Source organism: Mustela lutreola, chromosome X (genome assembly GCF_030435805.1).
Source record: "Mustela lutreola isolate mMusLut2 chromosome X, mMusLut2.pri, whole genome shotgun sequence".
NCBI lineage: Eukaryota > Metazoa > Chordata > Mammalia > Carnivora > Mustelidae > Mustela > Mustela lutreola.
In genome coordinates, this window is record NC_081308.1 from 95,072,028 (window position 1) to 95,091,513 (window position 19,486).

The window sequence follows — 19,486 nt, forward strand, 5'->3', positions numbered from 1 at the left end:
TGTCTTTACATAGTTTCCACTCCCTAAAGTTCTATGTTCCAAACATCATTCCTTAAACCTTGTTTTTTTAATATCTTGTTCATTTATTTGAGAGAGAGAGAGAGAGAGAGAAAGAGAGAGAGCACTATCAGGCAGAAGGGCAGAAGGAGAGGAAAAAGCAGGCTTCCTGCTGAGCAGGGATCCCAATGCCATGGGGTTCGATGCCAGGACCCTGAGATCAGGACCTGAGCCAAATGCAGATGCTTAACCATCAAAGCCACCCAGATGCCCCTAAACCTTGTTCTTAGAAAGATATTATCTGGGGCTAGAAAGGTCCCTGAAAAGTCATTAGTAAGGGAAGGCCACAACCAAATTCTCCCAAACTACTGAGATACCATATTTTTACTAAAAGTCACCAAGGGAAGAGATTCTAGAACTTCCCTCTGCATGAAATTCAGTGTTTAATGCCTTTACAAGCAAAAAAGTTCCTACATTGAACTTCATTTCCTCACACTTCAGTTGAAACAGCCATTGTCTTCCATTTTCTGGTTCCACCTCTTACATTTTCTGGACTGCACAATTCCATGAAGATATAATCAATATACTTTATTCCTAAGGTATATAAGGTTCTTCTGACAGATTAGGTCAGAGGAATAATAATGTTTTGCTGAGAGAGTTCTCACTGCAAGGCATCAGGGGCAAACTGATTGGGAGAATACATCAGATGGGAACCAAGAGATAGCTCAATTTTTTTGTGAACTGGACTGAGTGGCCTTGGATGGCACCAATGACTTTTCTGCCCCTAGCATTCCCAAGGCTTCAAACAGTTGAGTTCTTCTGATGAAGGCTTTGCTGGGGTCACCCTTGTTAAAAGGAGGACAGAGCAAGACCATCAGCTCATGTTTGTGCATTTAAACAGTCCTAATGTTTTAGTAAAGACCAGAATATGACTATGTCTGATTTCTTTCACATAGGTCAGGATTGTTCAGGGCTCTTGAAAATCAGGGAGTCTGGACTGACAGGATTAGGATTTAAATGCAATTCACCTTGGGGTGTCCTGGGTGGCTGAGTCAGTTGAGCGTCCAACTCTTGCTTTCGGCTCAGGTCATGATCTCACAGTTTGTGAGATCAAGCCCTGAGTTGGGCTCCATGCTCACCGGGGAGTCGGCTTGAAATTCTGTCCTTCTCCCTCTGCCTCTGCCCCCACTTGCTCTCTTTCTCTCTCTCTCTCAAATAATTCAGTTAATCTTTTAAAAAAATGCAATTCCTCTTCCTTCCAAACACCTTATAGTGTAGCCTCCAAGTACAGGTGTAAGTACAGAAGGAGCTCTGGTGTTGGAGTAGGGCTAGCAGGGACATTAAGACACCAGGTCTTACCGAACAGCTGCACTGGGTACACTGATTGGGTTGCCGGTTCTGAAAGAGCCCTTCAGCCACGAACAGCTCACCATGTTGGTAAGTGGTCCCGTTGTACTCACACGACTTGCTGGTCACCTTATTGTTCGTTGGTGGTAGGGAATCTTCTGGGACAGGGTGGAGAAAAACCATACCAAGTATTGGCTTCACTGCAAAGAATTTCATAAATCCCAACAGCAGATGGGGCTGTATCACACAGAGGGAGTTAAAAGATAATCCCTGATTCAGTGGCTAAATGGCAATGGGCATGACCATCCATCTATTCTTTCATTTGCTGAGCATTTATTGAGCACCTATTGTGTTCCAGGTACTGTGATAGACATGAGAGAGAAATCAGAGAAGGACAAGGACCCTGCATTCACAGAGCTAAGAGACCAGGTGAATGACATGTTAACTTGCCCGCAAGGACGGAGTCCTTTCAGAAGAGGAAACATCTATTATAACAGCCTTTGTAACTTTACCCCCTGTCATGTTTCATATCGCTTGGCATGTGCTTGTATGCTTATCCTGGCCTCTGGAGTCCTTGCTTTTTTTTTTTTTTTAAATGAAATATAGTTGACATACATAGTCTTTGCTTATTTTTAATTCCATCACTAAGCTCACCCTCTCCTTCCACTCTTTTCCACCTGCTGAAGTCCTGTCTGATTTTGAAGGCTCAGGGAAAGTCCCTTTTCCTCTATGACGTATTCTCTAACAGCTCCAGCCCACGACCTAGCCCTCTCCAAACATGTGATTTCTGAAATACACAATCAAGCACTCGAGTGTTACTCTAACTCCCATTTGTGACTTAGAGTCACCTAGCCAACAATTTATGAAGAGATTTCACATACATTTTTATAAGGGAGCCTCATAACAACCCTATCAACCAAGTAAATCATATCCTTAACTCCATTTTTCACTTGAGGATAACAAGACTCAGAGGTTGACTTTTCTGAAGTCCCAGATGTAGTAAGTGATGACTCCAAATTCCATCTTTTTCTGTCAACCTAGGTACACATGTGTGTGTCCTGCTTTTTAAGGACTGGGTTGCTGCCTTATAGAGTTCCTGTTCTCTGTGGTGTCTAAAGCAGGGTTGTCATGGAGCAAAATATTAATGCACCAATGCATCTGATGAGTTGATTCTAATCAATGGTCTCAAGATGTCTTTTTACACACTCACGTGTGCACACACACACACCCAGCAATGAACAAGCCCCCAGATTAAACTCATAGCTGATGTACAAACTAACAATAGATGTAAATGGGGCTTGGAAAGTGCCCTCTGTAGAATAGCACAAAAAGAGAAATCAAGGGGGTTGTGTGTTTCATTAGGGGAAGGCTTAGACAGTTAGACCATCCTTTCTTTCCCATCAGTCGAAAGTATAATGCAAATGAGTCCATCTTATGGGTTAGTCATAACTCAGTACAACCATTTAAAACAACAGAATGATGCTCTGGTTCCTCTTGAGATCATATGAATCTTTCATTTTTTGAAAAAACAGAATGAAATTATTGTTAGGATATAGGTGAAAATTATAAAGGCTAATGGTAATAGCAGTAATAATAATAATAATAGCTCAGATTTACTGAGCCCTAATTAATATACAGGGTACAATGGTGAATGCTTTTCCATACGTGATTACATTGGTTTTTACTAGTACCATTCTGAAATGGACATGATTATGCCCATTTTGCTGATGGGGAAACTAAAGCTTAAGAAACTAACTGTCTTGCCCCAGGTCTCACAATTAGCGAGCTTTGGTAACACCAACATATGAACTGATGTCTGACTGATTCTAGAATCTTCCAACCTTTCTACTACCAAGGAGGGTGTTAATCATATCAAACCTGTAACAAAGGAGGGACCGTTTAATTTAAAAACCAAAACTGGGGCGCCTGGGTGGTTCAGTGGGTTAAGCCGCTGCCTTCGGCTCAGGTCATGATCTCAGGGTCCTGGGATCGAGTTCCACATCGGGCTCTCTGCTCAGCAGGAGGCCTGCTTCCCTTCCTCTCTCTGCCTGCCTCTTGACCTACTTGTGATTTCTCTCTGTCAAATAAATAAATAAAATCTTAAAAAAAATAATAAAAAATAAAAACCAAAACCAATGGAACATGAAGGCTGAGTTGTCCCCCTAGAATGTTTTGGTCTACAATACCCAGGAAACTGATATCACATTTACTCTGGCTCCAGCAATTTGCGTAACTAACTCAATTCTATACTTTGCTATGTAACTTGACCTATGAGTTCTGAGTAACTCATTCCTTGGGTGTTAACTAATTATTAATGACTCCTCACAGAATACAAAAGTAGTTCCTTAAAAAGAAGACTTAGGGGCACCTGGGTGGTTCCATCGGTTAAGAGTCTGACTCTTGATTTCAGCTCAGGTTATGATCTCAGGGTGGTGAGATCTAGCCCCACACTCAGCAGGAAGTCTGCTTGAGATTCTCTCTCTCTCTCTCTCTCTCTCTCTCCCTCTGCCACTCCCTTCACTTGCATGTTCTCTCTCAAATAAATAAATCCTAAACAAAAGAAAAAAAGAAGTCTTAGCTTCTAGAGCATGCTTAACTCATACCAGTTGACCCTAAGTGCCTGCTCCAGCCCACAGGTACACACAACCAGACAGCTGCAGCTGGTACACAGGAGTAAAATTCACTGGAAAAAAGACAGAGGCAGGCCCATTCACCCCTCTGGGCTCTAATTATACCAAATCTCAATATTTTGTGGTGAAGGAAAACTGGGATGACCTACAAAAGAATATCAACCATGACTCTTACAGGAGTTGACAGATCTTTGGAATGCCAAAAGAAAAAAAGAAGGTTGGAATTATTTTGCTACAGAAGAATGTGGATTGATTTTTGAAATGGGCCTTCTACCAAGGGATTGATGGGGAAGCAACTGCAGGGTGAGGTTTTCCAGTGGAATCATGACCTTGAGAGTCTTTCTTGCAACAGTCTTCAGAGTAGCCTGGCATAGAGTCTATTAATCTACCCAACAAGAGATGGGGAGAAAGCAAAAGAGAGAAACACAAAACAGAATCAAAGAAAAAGAAACCAATTATGAGCATGCTTACTGTTGTTTTACACAATACATTTATCTTAATATCTTTCCATTTACTCTTATTTCATATTTTTAATAACCCTAATAGAGTGGTGAGAGAATTACAGAAATGAGGCTATTGATATCCCAAAAGATTTGGCCCATGTCACCCAGATATTAACAGGAAAGCCAACTCAGAAATAGTTTTCCTGTCTTGAAGTTTGTGCTCTTTTTATAGAGTGGGTGTTAAACAGTGGCAGATGGAAAGGAAATGAAATCCATACCTGGAAGAGAGATCTGTGTTTCCATGTTTATTACATCCCATGCTCATTGCAGCATTATTCACAATAGCCAAAGTAAAGAAACAGCCTAAGTGTCAGTCAGTCAATGAGTAGATAAAGAAAAAGCGGTACATACATACAAGAGAATATTATTCAACCTTTAAAAAGACATCTCACCACTTACAACAACATGACTGAACCTGGAGGACATTATGCTAAGTGAAATAAGGCAGATACAGAAAGGAAAAAAATTGTATGGTCACATTTTTTGTGAAATCTAAAAACACGTTGAATATATAGAAGCAGAGAGTAGACTATTTCCTTTGCTGTGCAAAAGCTTTTGATCTTTAATAAAACCAAAAGACAACTGACAGAATGGGAGAAGATATTTGCAAACAACATATCAGATAAAGGGCTAGTATCCAAAATCTATAAAGAACTTATCAAACTCAACACCCAAAGAACAAATAATCCAATCAAGAAATGGGCAGAGGACATGAACAGAAGTTTCTGCAAAGAAGACATCCAGATGGCCAATAGACATATGAAAAAGTGCCCCACATCACTTGGTATCAGGGAACTACAAATCAAAACCACAATGAAATACCACCTCACACCAGTCAGAATGGCTAAAATCAATAAGTCAGGAAATGACAGATGCTGGCGAGGATGCGAAGAAAGGGGATCCCTCCTACACTGTTGGTGGGAATGCAAGCTGGTGCAACCACTCTGGAAAACAGCATGGAGGTTCCTCAAAATGTTGAAAATAGTTGAAAAGCTACCCTACAACCCAGCAATCACACTACTGGGTACTTACCCTAAAGATACAAGTGTAGTGATCTGAAGCGGCACGTACACCCGAATGTTTATAGCAGCAATGTCCACAATAGCCAAACTATGGAAAGGACCTAGATGTCCATCAACAGATGAACGGATAAAGAAGATGGGGTATATATATACAATGGAATACTATGCAGCCATTAAAAGAAATGAAATCTTGTCATTTGCAACGACATGGTTGGAACTAGAGGGTATTACGCTTAGCAAAATAAGTCGATCAGAGAAAGACAACTATCATATGATCTCCCTGATATGAGGAAGTGGAGATGCAACATGGGGGGTTAAGTGGGTAGAAGAAGAATCAATGAAACAAGATGGAATTGGGAGGGATACAAACCATAAGTGACTCTTAATCTCACAAAACAAACTGAGGGTTGCTGGGGGGAGGGGGGTTGGGAGAAGGGGGGTGGGGTTATGGACATTGGGGAGGGTATGTGCTTTGGTGAGTGCTGTGAAGTGTGTAAACCTGGCGATTCACAGACCTGTACCCCTGAGGCTAGTAATTCATTATATGTTAATGAAAAATAAAAAAGATTATATTAAAAAAAATAGAAGCAAAGTGTAGAACGGTGGTTACACTGGGGGTGGGGGAAATGGGGGAGATGTTGGTCAAAGTGTATAAAGTTGCAGTTACATAAGATGAATACGTCTAGAGATCTAGCATGATGAGTATAATTAATAATACTAGATTGTATCCCGGACATTTGCTAAGAGAGATTTCAGGTGTTCTCCCTACAAAGTAAATGGTAACTACGTGAGGAGATGATGCTAATTAGCTTGACTTTAATAATCATCTCAATATATATAAATATGTATATCAAATCAGTATGTTTTATACCTTAGACATATACAATTTTTACTAAAGAAAAGATTGTTTTCTTAAACTTAGAGGTAGGATCATGGAGTCAAAAACCCCAGGGTGGGTAACCACTTTCTCTAACCTTGCCAAGTCACTTTACCCCTTTGGGCCCCAGTTTTTCTATCTAAGAATGGGATGTATGGAATTGTTGAATCATTATATTGTACACCTGAAACTAATATAGCACTGTATGTTAATTATAGTAGAATTAAACATACACATACATGAAAAAAGGCACCCCCAAACCTAGTGGATAAAAACCATAAAACCCCCAAATCACCATAATAATAAATTAATTAAATGGGCAGGGACACAAATGCTAGCTGTACAGTAAAGTCGAACAGCAAGGCCCTTCCATTCGTAATTTAGAACACAAAGTAAAGAATGCACACTCCTGGAAATAAATAAGAAATAAGTAATTAAATTGGAGAAGTGACTCGTAATCTGCAGTTTTACTGAATAAAAATGGGACTCAAATCTCCTCTTGCATCTTTAGAATGGGCCAACACAGCATGCCGGGTGCCATCAAAGCAAAGAAGGCCACCTGGTACTCTCCACTCTCCCGTCCTAGATTTTCCAAGGTGGCTGGGCTTCTAACCAACTATTCCTGGAACACATTCGATGTTCCTGGCCAAATACTGGAAGAAAATCAGTCCAAGAAAAGCTAACCTCAGGGCCCCTCGTGGCAATGGTACTCTGAGGAGGAGTAGGACGAGGACATGATGGGGTCAGCAGACAAGGGCGAAGCCATGTGACTACAGTTGTGCTGGGAAAAAAACTGTTCCTTCAATGCTCCCCCTCCTCATTAGGGATGGTCTCACATGTAGCAGAACTATGGCTTCTGTGGGGCTTGGAAAAATGCTCCCCTATCCTCTGTATCTCTCCCTTCCTTTGAACTCACTGGTGCCTAAAATGCCATCACTGGAAGTCCATTCCTTTGGGATAAATGGTTGCCTTTTGCAATCAAATTTTTATAATCCCAGTATTTCTGTGAGAGGTTACACATGGTCCAGAACATCTCAGTATGAATAACTTTGCCACAAGTTTGTTTTGTTTTGTTTTTTTGCTCTTCAGAGAAACTGGCAAATTTTACCAAGAAGTCTGTGGTCCTATCCCACTTCCTTTGGTACACCATTCTCTCCCCTCCTGGCACTGGCCTTCTTCCCACCCTCCAGAACCCAAAATCCTCATGCTGGCTGCTGACTTCTCTACTCTCTCTACCCTCAAATTTCTATTTTCTTAGCAGGCCACTTCTTGGCAAGTCAGGAAGGCTGCTTGTATGTCAGGAGACAAATCAGCTCCCAGTGTTTATGAGAGAAATGCAAACCTCTCCAGAGCTTCAAGGGATCAGTTGCCAATCTCCTGGACTCCAAGTCCCTCCCTTCTCTTGCCCATCACTACTGTTACTTGGGTTCCTACTTGACACTTGATGGCTGAGCCTGGTGCTAATGTTTCCAGTCTGGTTCTCTGTCATTCTACTGGTGTGGTCCCAGCACATCTGCAGACCATGTTGGAGGTGTGGTGGAGAGGGAATTTAGAGATGATGATAGAAGGCTTGATGTAAGAGTTTGTCTTCCCTTTAATTATGATGATACACACACACAACATAGAACCATATAGTTCAAAGGGTTTGACCTTAGATCTGAGAAACATGAGAAGGAACAGGCCAAAGGAAGGGGCAAGGAAAGAAGTCCTGAAATAGGGTGTTGTTTGTAGGCAGTGTTTTCTGCTCTATCTCACATCAGTGCAAACAAAAAGAATCGAACCTGGTCTCTGGGGTCTGCGAACATTGGTGGGCACAAAACCCAGCTTTGGCATGTCTTTGATCTGTGACCTTGGGAAGGTTGCTTGATCTCTTTGTGCTTTGGTTTCTTTGTCTTCAAAATGAGAATGTCCTCTACCTTACAAGACTATGAAGATAAGAGATCACTTATTTTAAAAAGCCCCAAAGTATCCAGTACATAATAATGCCCACAAATGCCCATAAATGGTAAGTGGTGTTGGTATAGAAATAAGGACCACAGAAGAACATAGAAGGATTTCCTTGCTTCCATGGATAACTGGACAGTTAATTAAATGGCGATTGCTTTGTGCTTACGTGTACGGTAAGTGCTCTGGGGTTAACAACAGTTAAGAGACTAGTTTCCTTTTCTCCCCACTTCTTCATTTAACATCTGCTTATGGGGGATTTGACTATACCCAGCACAAACAGGTCCTCAAGCTTACCATGAAAATAATTGGTACCTTGCTGGGTTGGAGCTGCAGAGGTAAATAAGACTTGACCCTGACTTCAAGGAGAATCCTGCTTTCATTGGAGGGGCTGGCATTAAAAGATGTTAGTTGCTAACATACTTTATGATAACTCATAAACATTGAGGCTGGGAGGCCAGATTAGAACCAATTGCCAAACTATGTCAAATGGGAAAAAATGTCACCTGCATCATGAACAATTTAGGTTGGACACTAGAAAGTAATCCTTAACCATATTTCTCATTCCAAAATTCAGTTTGGGGAGTTTCTGTTGGAAAATAATAATTCTACTTGAAGGCCAAAGGCTAGACTAGGTGAATATTTTGAGCCCCTTCCAACCATAGAAAATCAATCCTACCAAGCTGGTCACAGTTCTCTACTCCTACTTGTGGGACAGAGCCTAGCTAGGACTCTGTGTTCCCAGTCTGAACACTATGAGATGGTTTTCTCCTCCCAACACTATTCAACACCTCTGGACAGTGGTAGCTAGTACAGCACTTTCTAAAACAAATTATTTTAAAGTGTATAAATTTGGGTTGCCTTTTGGCCTTGGCCCAGATGGGAAGAAAGCAGATGACTAAGGGTGCCATGGGAAACCACTAAGCTCCTGCAAGAAGTGCTGCCATAGCTGACGGAGGGACAGCTGGGTGCTGCATAAAGCAAGGACAAAATAAACCCTGCAGAATGAATGCATCCCAAACAGTGGCTGTGTCTAGTCCCCTTCAAAATAGGAACAGGTGTTCAGCCTCTGAGGCCATGTGGGTTCAGGTGAGTTGTTCTCTGGAATGCTAAGAGCAAAGGTACTGCTTCAAATGGGTCCATCAGCCACAACTGCGATGCCTACTATTTAGATTTCTTCCTTTCATTGCTCCAACCCCTCTTACCTCTCTTTGCCCTTGGCCTCTCCAAGGGGCAGCTTAACTGCACCTGCTTTCCTGGGGCAGAGACTTAAGATTTCCAGATCTTTCTTCAACTGTCCTCTGTGGAAACCCAACTCTTCTCTGGCCCATCACATTGAGGTCTTGGTAGGGAGGATTGGGACTCATCTTCTTAATTCATACCAAGGTGCCAAGGGAAGACAACTTTTGGAAACACGTTATTTTTCTAGATAATGAAATCATTATGTGGGCTTCTGGTGCTTTATCCAAAATGAAGCTGTAGAGCATGAGGCAAGAGATACGGAACCTTCCAGAACTTAGGGCTTATGTGGAGGAGATGACTGAATACAGCCTCCAAGGTCTGTCCTACTAGGAGGAGAGGCCTGACTTCAGTTTCCCATTTGGGCCCAAATTCCAGCTCCACTATTAATTAGTTGCCACAGATAAGCTGAGCAAATCATTTCATGTTACTGAGTCTCAGTTCCCTCATCTAGAAAATGGAACTGATAATAAGATCTACTTCAAACGTTGTGAAACACCAACAAGATAATGTGCTAGCCATAGAACTGGGTGAGTATTAATGCTTAGTAAATGCTGCTACTGTTATATTACTATTAGCTATAAAAGATAGAATTTCTGGAAGGCAGGAAGTAGGTTGCTAAGAGAAGAGATGTGGGGCTGCCTAATCTTTACGGCAGGTGTTTGCATTAGACTGAATGTCTATGTCCTCCCTGCCCCACAGATTCATATGGTAAAAACCTAATCTCCAGTATGATGGTATTAGGAGGTGGGGCCTTTGCAGAGGACAGGAATAGACACTTTTCCGAAGAAGAAGGTGCCTGCGTGGCTCAGTCAGTTAAGCATCTGACTCTTGATTTTGACTCAGGTCATGATCTTAGAGTCGTGAGACTGAACCCCACATTAGGCTCTGTGCTCAGCATGGAATCTTCTTGAGATTCTCTCTCTCGCTCTCCCCCTCCTTGCACTCTCCTCCTCTCTGTCCCTCTCTCTAATAAAAAAAATAAAATCTTAAAAAAAAAAGAAGATGGGGCACCTGGGTGGCTCAGTTGGTTAAGTGTCTGCCTTAGGCTCAGGAGCCCCCACGTTGGGCTCCCTGCTCAGCGGGGAGTCTGCTTCCTCCTCTTCTTCTTCTCCTTCCCCTGCTCATGTGTGTGATCTCTTAAATAAATAAAATCTTTAAAAAAAAAGAAGACCTACAGATGGCTAACAGATAAATGCTAAATGCTCAATATCACACATCATCAGGGAAATACCAATCAAAACTACAATGAGATAATCACCTCACACCAGTCAGAACGGCTAGATTGAACAACACGGAAAACAACAGATGTTGGCGAAGATCCAGAGAAAATGGAACCCTCCTACACTGTTGGTGGTAATGCAAGCTGGTGTAGCCACTCTGAAAAATGGTATGGAGGTTCCTCACAAAGTTAAAAATAGAGCTACCCCATGATCTGGCAATTGTGTCACTAGATATTTACCAAAGGATACAAAAATACTGATTCAAAGGGATACATGAACCCTGATGTTTATAGCAGCAATGTCCACAATAACCAAACTATGGAAAGAACCCCAATGTCCATCAACTGATGAAGGGATAAAGAAGTGGTACATATATGCAGTGGAATACTACTCAGCTACCAAAATGAACAAAATCTTCCCATTTGCAACGATGTGGATGGAGCTAGAGAATATAATGTTAAGTGATATCAGTTAGTCAGAGACAAGTATCATATGATTTCATTCCGATGTGAAATTTCAGAAACAAAACAAAAGAGTGAGAGAGGAAAACCAAGAAACAGAGTCTTAACTACAGGGAGCCTGCTGATGGTTTCCAGAAGGGAGGTGGATGGGGGTAAGGGGGGAATAGGTGATGAGGAGGAAGGAGTACACTTGTTGTGATGAGCACTAGGTGCTGTATGGAAGTGTTGAATCAGTAAATTGTATATGTGAAGCTAATAATATACTGCGTGTTAACTAACTGGAATTTAAATACAAACTTGAAAGAGAAGACAAAAAAGGAGGTGGGACCTTTGGGACGGAATTAGGTCAAGATGGCAGAACCCTCCCAAATGGGATTAGTGCCCTTATCAGAAGAGACCAGAAGGAAGGGAGGTGATCTCTGTTTTCAGCATGAAGGTGGCTACCTGTAAGCCATGAACTTGGGTCTCACCAGATACCACATATGCTGGCCATTTGATCTTAGACTTCCTAGCCACCAGAACTGGGAGAACTAAATGTTTATCTTGAAGCTACTCAATCTCTGGTATTTTTGTTCCAGAGGCCCAAGCTAATACAGTTGTTTTCCACTGCCCCTTAGAACTTCTTGAAAATGGCCAGATTCTGCGTGGTGACTAGAAAGTCACCTCTGAGCCATCACATTCACCAAGAATCCTCTTATGCCCATGCTCTGGGCTGACTGGCCCTTCCCGCTAAGGCAGAGCTCCCAAAGGTGGCAAGCCCACTCTGTCCGTAAACTCTCTTCCACTTTGCTCCACCAGAATGCCTGACATGGCCCCAGGTTCAAGCATTAGTCAAAAAAGGGCTTTACCTTTTCCAGAGGTTTAATGAGTTCACACTAGAGAGTACCAAAGACTGGAAAGGAGTCCCCTGATGAAGAGCACACCCATCATCACACCCACAGTGTGCTACCACTTCGCACCCACCAAGGATGGCTATCATTAAAAAAAGAAAAAAAATCAATTGTTAGCGAGGACATGGAGAAATCAGAAGCCTCATCCACTGCTGGTGGGAGCATAACAGTATAAAGTGGTGTAAAATGGAAAACAGTCTGGCAGTTCCTCCAAGTTCAATACAGAGTTACCACCTGAACCAGTAATTTCACTGCTGGGCATGTACCCAAGAGGAGTCAAAGTTGGGACTCAGATAAGGTATGCAAATCTTCACAGCAGCGATATTCACAACGGCCGAAAAGTGAAAAGAACACAAGTGTCTATCAATACATAAACGATCAGTATATCCACAACAGTGCAATACTATTCAGTTAGAATAGATCACTCTCGAAAACATTAGGCTGAGGAATAAAGCTAGTCACATAATGTCTGTTTCTGCTTATATGAAAAGGCCAGAACAAGCAAATCCAGAGAGACAGAAAGTAGATCAGTGGATGCCAGGAGCTATGGGGAGGGTTGGGGGGGGGGATGACTGCCAGTGGGTATGAGGTTTCTTTTGGGGATGAAGAAAATATTCTGGAACTGGACAGTGGTGACAGTGGTACCTTGTGATGACACTAAACCCAACTAAACCGTACACTTTAAGAGTGTAAATGGTATGTGAATTATATCTCAATAAAGTTGTTAGCAACAAAACGAAACCACTAAACAGCCTACAACACGGACACCAGGGCTAAGTATGGGAGTGGGGCGGGGCCTGGACAAAATGAAGGTGCTGCTCAAGGTGACAGGGAGGCAGGCAAAGAGGGAAAGGTAAATGAAAAAGGGAAGGAGAGCCCACAAGGGGGCAGGGCTGGCGTGCGGTGGGGTGGCGAGCTCAATCCCAAATCTTAGTTTTGTCTGGTGTTCCGTGGCCATGCCACAGGGTACCCACCTTGGGAGACCGGGCAGGTCTGCCAGACCGCCGAGCGAAAGGAGGGGTGGGGTGATGCCAGGGAGGATTTCCCTACTCGGAATCTTCAAGAAGACTGGGGTCAGACCCCCAACTTCTGCAAGATTAGTGGCCTCCCTACTCACTCTCCCCAGCCCAAACCCCAACACCCACCCCCCAACCCCGTGGGGGCCCAGGCCAGGAAATTCTTGCTGCAGATTCAGATCACTTTGCAGCTCAACACACAGACACAACACCCTGTCCCAAGCAAGAAGGTGCCGAGTGAGAAGAAACAGTCATCTGCTGGTCCAGCTGGAGAGCAGAGTGGAAGAAAGTGCTGAAAGCTCACGCCCTGGTATAATCCGCGGCTTTCCTCCTCACCCGGAACCCATCTGTGGGCTGTTTTTCATCCCACTTCCCTTAATGTTTCAGCTGTTGGCAGTCAGTAGCTGACCCTGCCTGGATATGCCCTTTTATCAGACAGATGCCAGGAAGGATGGCTTGAGGAGAGGGTCTGGGCCAGAGAAGACGACGTCTCTGCAGCAAACATTGCTGGCAGCCTGGGCACCAGATCGGGGGGGATGGTGGTGGTGGGGGAAACATGCTTTCTTGGCTGGCTGGTACCACTGACCTGCTCCATTCAGTCTGCTTCTCTGGGCCTCAGTTTTGAAAGAACCTGCTTGCATTTGTGAGTAGGTGTAAATATTCATCAGGGGCAAGCATTTCAGTCGCTTCTACTTCACAGGGCAGGAGTCAAAATACACAAGATTACATTTTTTTGAAACGGCCCAGGGAGACAAGAAGCTATACCCAACATGGCCCATCGATGAAGATTATCTCTGGTTTACCAAGAGCATTCCACGGAAGGCAAAAAGACAATTATCCCTGAGTCTGCTCCCGTGGTCCAGGGTCCAGAGCTTACTATAGCTCATAATGGTTTGGCCAACTCCAAAAAGGTCCCTCGGTGTGTGATTTGCCGCCTCTCAGATAGCAATTCTAGCCTTGAGGTGTCAGTCACCTGCCTGTTGACAAGCTCTACATGGGCAGCAGCCCCGTGGCAAGGACCTAGCCCGGGGAATGAAGCACATCTCAAAGATCCATCCCCTTGGCTCAAGAGCGCTCTACTTCAGACCACCTGGGTCTTGGCCCCGCTGTGCTCCTCAGCAAATGTGCACTGGCTCACACTAGACCCCACCACCTTCCCCGGACTACACTTTGCTTCCTCATATTTTATCTAGCCCTTGCTGTTCATCCCACATGCTCTGATTTCCTGTAGCAGCTCCAGTGGTTTGTCTGTACTTTACAGTCTAACCCCTGCTAACAAGGGTACTGTTTGCTAAGTGATCCAGAAGGATAAAGGAGGCAAGCCTTACGTCTTGACTTCTCTGTCTCCTGCTGGCTCCAGCGCTGGAACAGCAGAACAAAAGTTCACATAGTAATATAAGCTCACAGGTTGCGAGTCTATTCTTAATTCCCTTAAGACATATATGCATCCAACCAGGAGCAAGTTTATTCTTCATTTAAGTCCCAGAGAACCAGAGAGCTAGAAGCAGGACTCTTGAAAGGGCTTCTGAAGGGAGTTACAAAATTTTGTGTATGAGGGTATGTGTATTCTATCAAGAAGAGGGTCCATGGGTTCCATCAGCTTCTCTGACCCCTAAGAGGCGCCTCTGTTAGTTTAAGATAAAGGGAAGAGCCTTTGGGGTTCACCTCAGCAGCATGGGAACTCTGTTGCCAATTCAGTCCCCGTTCTTGGGTTCCAGAGCTCCACATGCTCATTTTTAGCTTTCTGTGCGCTGTGGAAAGCTTCCCATAATCCAATCTTTAGAAGGAACCACTATGTTCTGTCCTGTCAAAATGTCTTCTGCTTTACTGAACAGCTTTATTATCAGCTCCATTATTCAGCTCATGGACCATTCCAGTCTCATTACATAAGCCTTCTGGAGTTGCCTGTGTATATCACCACGAGGCAAGCGGAAATGGCCTCCTCTCTCAACAGATGCTGATGAAGCCCAGAGTTGCCAAAGGGACCCTCCCTGTTAAGTAGAGCCAAAGCAAGGACTCAGGCTTAATTTTACCTTGAGCCACAAAATGTGAAGGCAAAAGAAGCCTGCTAAAATCCAGTCCAACTGGGGGAAAGGGAAAACAAGTTCTATTTTCAGGGGCTAACTCTCAAATCCCAAGTCTTCATCTGAATTTGGGATTATGCAGTCCAACAATAAGAAGCCCCTTCTTCAGTGGCTCTGATAAGTTGTTATCATTCCTATGCTACTCTACTATGGATTTTTACATTTTTTTTCTAATTACCCAATGGTGTAATAAGTGGACTCATAGTTGAAATGGGAATAGGAAATCAACTAGGCCACATGACACCTAATTGTTAATGACAGGTTTTGTGGTAACACGTCACTCCCTGCCGTCCCCCTCTTTCCCCTAAATAAATTAAGAACGAGTTCTACTATTACTCTGTTAGTTCTAATCCTTTGGGAATAAGTCTTTTTTTTTTTGAAGGTCAATGACCCTTTGAAATGAACAAATTAGTCACTACCCTCAAGCAGCATTTACAGAAACAATGTGAGGCATCTGGCTGAGACAGTGGGGAGCGTAGTCAAGCATTCCTTTGTATTGCCTACACCAGCATTTCCCAAGTCCGCTCTGCAGAGCACTCCTAGTCCGCAAGATGTCCTGTGCAAACAAAATTCTGTGCTTCAATAAAGTTGAGAAAAGATTCATAGTCTAGGTTCACAATATCCCTTTCAGCGCATTGATGGATATCCCAAGTCCCATAGTAAAGGACCCTGTTTCCTTACAAAACCACATTGTCTCTAACTGAATTTACCGAAACACTTCAATATTATTTTTTCCTCGATGGAATAGCTATGGACATCCTGGGAAGACTCATAACTAGTTATTTTGGGGATCTGGATATCTGCCATCTTGTGGACACCAGACACCACTGAATTCAGGACCCTGCTCCCACTCAGTCTCTCAACCTTTGGCTAAGACCTAACGTGTTTCTCCCTAGGCAGCTGTGTCACATTCCCTAAGCCTTTTCTTTTTCCTTCCCTTTCCTTCCTTTCTTTCATTAGTGAGTCCTGTAAAACAAGAGAAAATGCCCCCTAATGAAATACTGTTAACTTGAACCATACAGTTTGGCACTTGTGACAATGGCCCAGTGACATCCTCCCTGGCTCGGGCACCAGGGAGGATGGAAGTCAAGCCCAAGAGTTTGGATTTTTTCTTGTAGAGGAAAAGAAGCCAGTGAAGTGATTTCAGCAATGAAGTGAGCTGGTGAGATTAATATTTCTGAGAGGCCGGTCTAGGATGACTGGAGGAGAGACCTTAGGGTGGGAGGCAGAACATGTCAGGAGGCTAGAGAAAGGACCCATTGTTATCACATTACATACCCAGGGAAGAAAAGAGGCATTCAGTACTTGAGGATTAACTGAGAAAACGTATCCCCAAACATGCGTTTGTTGTGTTTGGAAAAGTGTTAGTGGCAGGCTTCAGAAAGTGGTCCCTGGAGGCCATTGGCAGAGGCTGAGGGAAAGTGGTGGCAGACGAAGGTTCCAGGCTGCTGGAGAAAGTCAGAATGCTCTGAGGAAAAGTCAGTCCACCTCTTCATGAAAACCAAAAGAGGCAGTTCATCCGCCTTGTCATGGAACTACCAGAGGAAAAGACAGGGTATCCTGTTTCCCCCTTCAAAGGAGACCCTTTCAGTATGGAAGCTGAAGTCCCTATTGGGCCAAGGGTAACATAGGTAAGAGTGTACAATATGGAGAATGAAAAGGAAGTGTTTAGGGAACCTGTGTTCAAAAGAACTGCACTCCTGCTTACCATGGGTTGACAACTCTTCCTCAGGAAATGGATGTGTGAATGGTGAAGAAATGTCAAAGATCCCTTGCAAATTTCCAGTTGGAAACTCTTGACAGCCAGATGTCCACAGGATGTGCCCTGCCCCCACCCCATTTTCGAGTGAAGTGATTATGGGCAATGGTGGTTGTAGGGGTCAGAGGCTAAGCAAGTTAAGGTTTGCTGCCATCTTTGCATTTACCAGGACTGGAAAGTTATTTACCAGATTGGATCACTGCTTTGAGTCACTGATTCTCAAAAGTGCGGGGGAGGGGGGTGAGTCCCTTCATTCTCAAGAGGATCAGGGTCTCTGGTGGGAGTGGTTTCAAGGTTCACAGCCTGACCCAGCCCAACTTGGGAACCACTCAGCATCACGACAGATGTCACCAATGGGAGTGTGGTATGAGCAGACACTTCAGAGGTGGAAACAGACCTACCAGCCATGGTTCCAATAACTATAGCATCAGTATCATTCACAACTGGAAATTTACTGACGCATGCTTCCCCTGATCAGGCTCTGTGTTCAGCACCATATAGGTTTTTGTGCATTTAACTCTGTTCTCTGGAATGCCACCCCAGGAGGAGGTAGGTGTTGGTATTATCTCCCTTTACAGGTGAGGATGCTAAAGTAAGGAAGTGATTGAACTGGAACAGGTGAGGATGCTAAAGTAAGGAAGTGATTGAACTGGAACTGGAAGTAAGGTGGTGTCTGGCCCCAGAAGTGGAGCTACACTCTATTGCTTTCCAGATCCATGCTGCATTGTTTGAAAGCACAGCTTGGCTAAAATAGCCACCCACACAAAACCCTGTCTGATACTCGAATTGCTTCTCTGAAGTTCCCCTGTCTGAAAAGAACCCCTTGCCTCACTCATGCTGGCTCTCACACACTCTCTCTGGCACAGAGGAGGTCTAACAAAATATAAGGATCGAAAGGAAGCACATGACCACCTCATCTCCAGCAAACCTCAAAGGGTTAGGGCCGGCGTGCAGAAGTCGGTGGGGGAGGCTACAACCCTGGGTTGTGCTTTCTTAAGAATGGTAGAAAAATTTTAAAAAACTGCAGACTGATTACTTTCTTAGTCACCTGGCCAATGAAATAATCTGGGAACAGAACAGTTCCTTCTACAGAATTGGAAAATGGCATCAATGGCCAGCTCTGCTTCTCAGAGACCACCCACCCTCTACTCAAATTGTGGTGGGGGACCAGCAGCATTAGGGTCACCAGGTAGCCCGTTAGAAATGCAGAATCTCAGACCCCCACCCAGCCCTATCAACTCTGCATTTATGTTTCAACAAGAGGGCCAGTGATTCCCAAGCATGTGAAAGTTGGAGAAGCGCTGCTGCAGGGCTTCAGGTTCTAGAATCCATCTTCTTTTGAACTTTCGATAATACCCTAGAAATGGAGTCAGCTGCTCACAGGTTCATGAGGACTGAGAAGGCTTTTTCTCTTCCAGTTCTGGACATATACACGTGACGTTCGTTCCACACTGTTTCATTCTCTGCCCCATGGGAGCAGAAGTGCAGGTGATCTTAAAACTGTGCTCCCTGCCACCCCAAATCTTTGTCTCTAACTGCCCTCTCTATGAGAAATGGCAAAATACATTTAATTAAACACCAGGATCCTGCGGGAAGTTTGGGTATGCATGCAAGGTCACCAATACTTTCAGACTACAGCAATGATTCTCAACCAAGGGCAGTTTCCCCCAGAGGACCTACCTATCTGGCAGTGTCTAGAGACATTTTTGTTGTTGTTGTTGTTGTTGTTACGAATAGGGGACAGTGCCATAAGCTTCTAGTGGGTTCTGAAAGTCAGGGGTGCCACTAACCAACCTCCAGTGCACAGGACAGTGACTGACAACAAAGAATTCCCTTACCCCCGAAGAAGTTGAGGATCTCTGGATTGGAGGAAATCATAAAAACAAATGATCTGACCCATACATATTCAATATAAAGCCAGGAAGAAATGGAACTTGAAAGGGCTTTTTACATTCTGACCAAGAGCTGTGGGTTGGACCCAAAAGCTCTAGCTGCCCTCGAAAGAGTGATGTCCTCCTTTGGCTTACAGAGTTGACCCCTTTTCAACCAGAGGTTCTTCTCCAAAACCACCATGTAATAGCAACAGCTCCAAGGCTGAAAATCTCTTTCACAAATATTACTCTTCAAACTCAACATTAAAGGAAATGAAAAAAAAAAATACCTTTACCCATTTTCTTTCTACAAGAAAAGGCAAATACCATGAAATAGTTAAAAAACTCAAATAGGAAAAACATGAACCAAGAAGTAACTATAAGAAATACCAACCAGGGTCAGCTGGGTGACTCAGTCATTTAAGTGTCTGCCTTTGGCTCAGGTCATGATCCTGGGGTCTTGGGATTGAGCTCCATGTCATGCTCCCTGCTCAGCAGGGATTCTGCCTCTTCCTCTCCCTCTGCTCATGCTCTCTCTCTCTCTCTTTCTCACTTAATCAAATAAATAAATAAACTTAAAACGTCTTTTAAAAAAAGAAACACCAAGCCATAGAGTTAATATA

General features: G+C 43.6%; 1 protein-coding gene across 7 annotated transcripts in view; it reads right to left on the minus strand.

Annotated features, from left to right (window-relative positions):
- The window catches only part of CHRDL1 (chordin like 1), a 121,941-nt gene that overhangs the window by 44,742 nt on the left and 57,713 nt on the right, over positions 1–19,486 (minus strand). For 4 of the 7 annotated variants that reach the window (XM_059157776.1, XM_059157779.1, XM_059157775.1 and 1 more), the window contains exon 5: positions 1,357–1,502. In XM_059157776.1, the coding sequence (XP_059013759.1) occupies positions 1,357–1,502 (146 nt within the window). The remainder of the gene's footprint in view (positions 1–1,356; positions 1,503–19,486) is intronic. The other 3 variants (XM_059157778.1, XM_059157777.1, XM_059157773.1) reach the window with 1 other exon arrangement.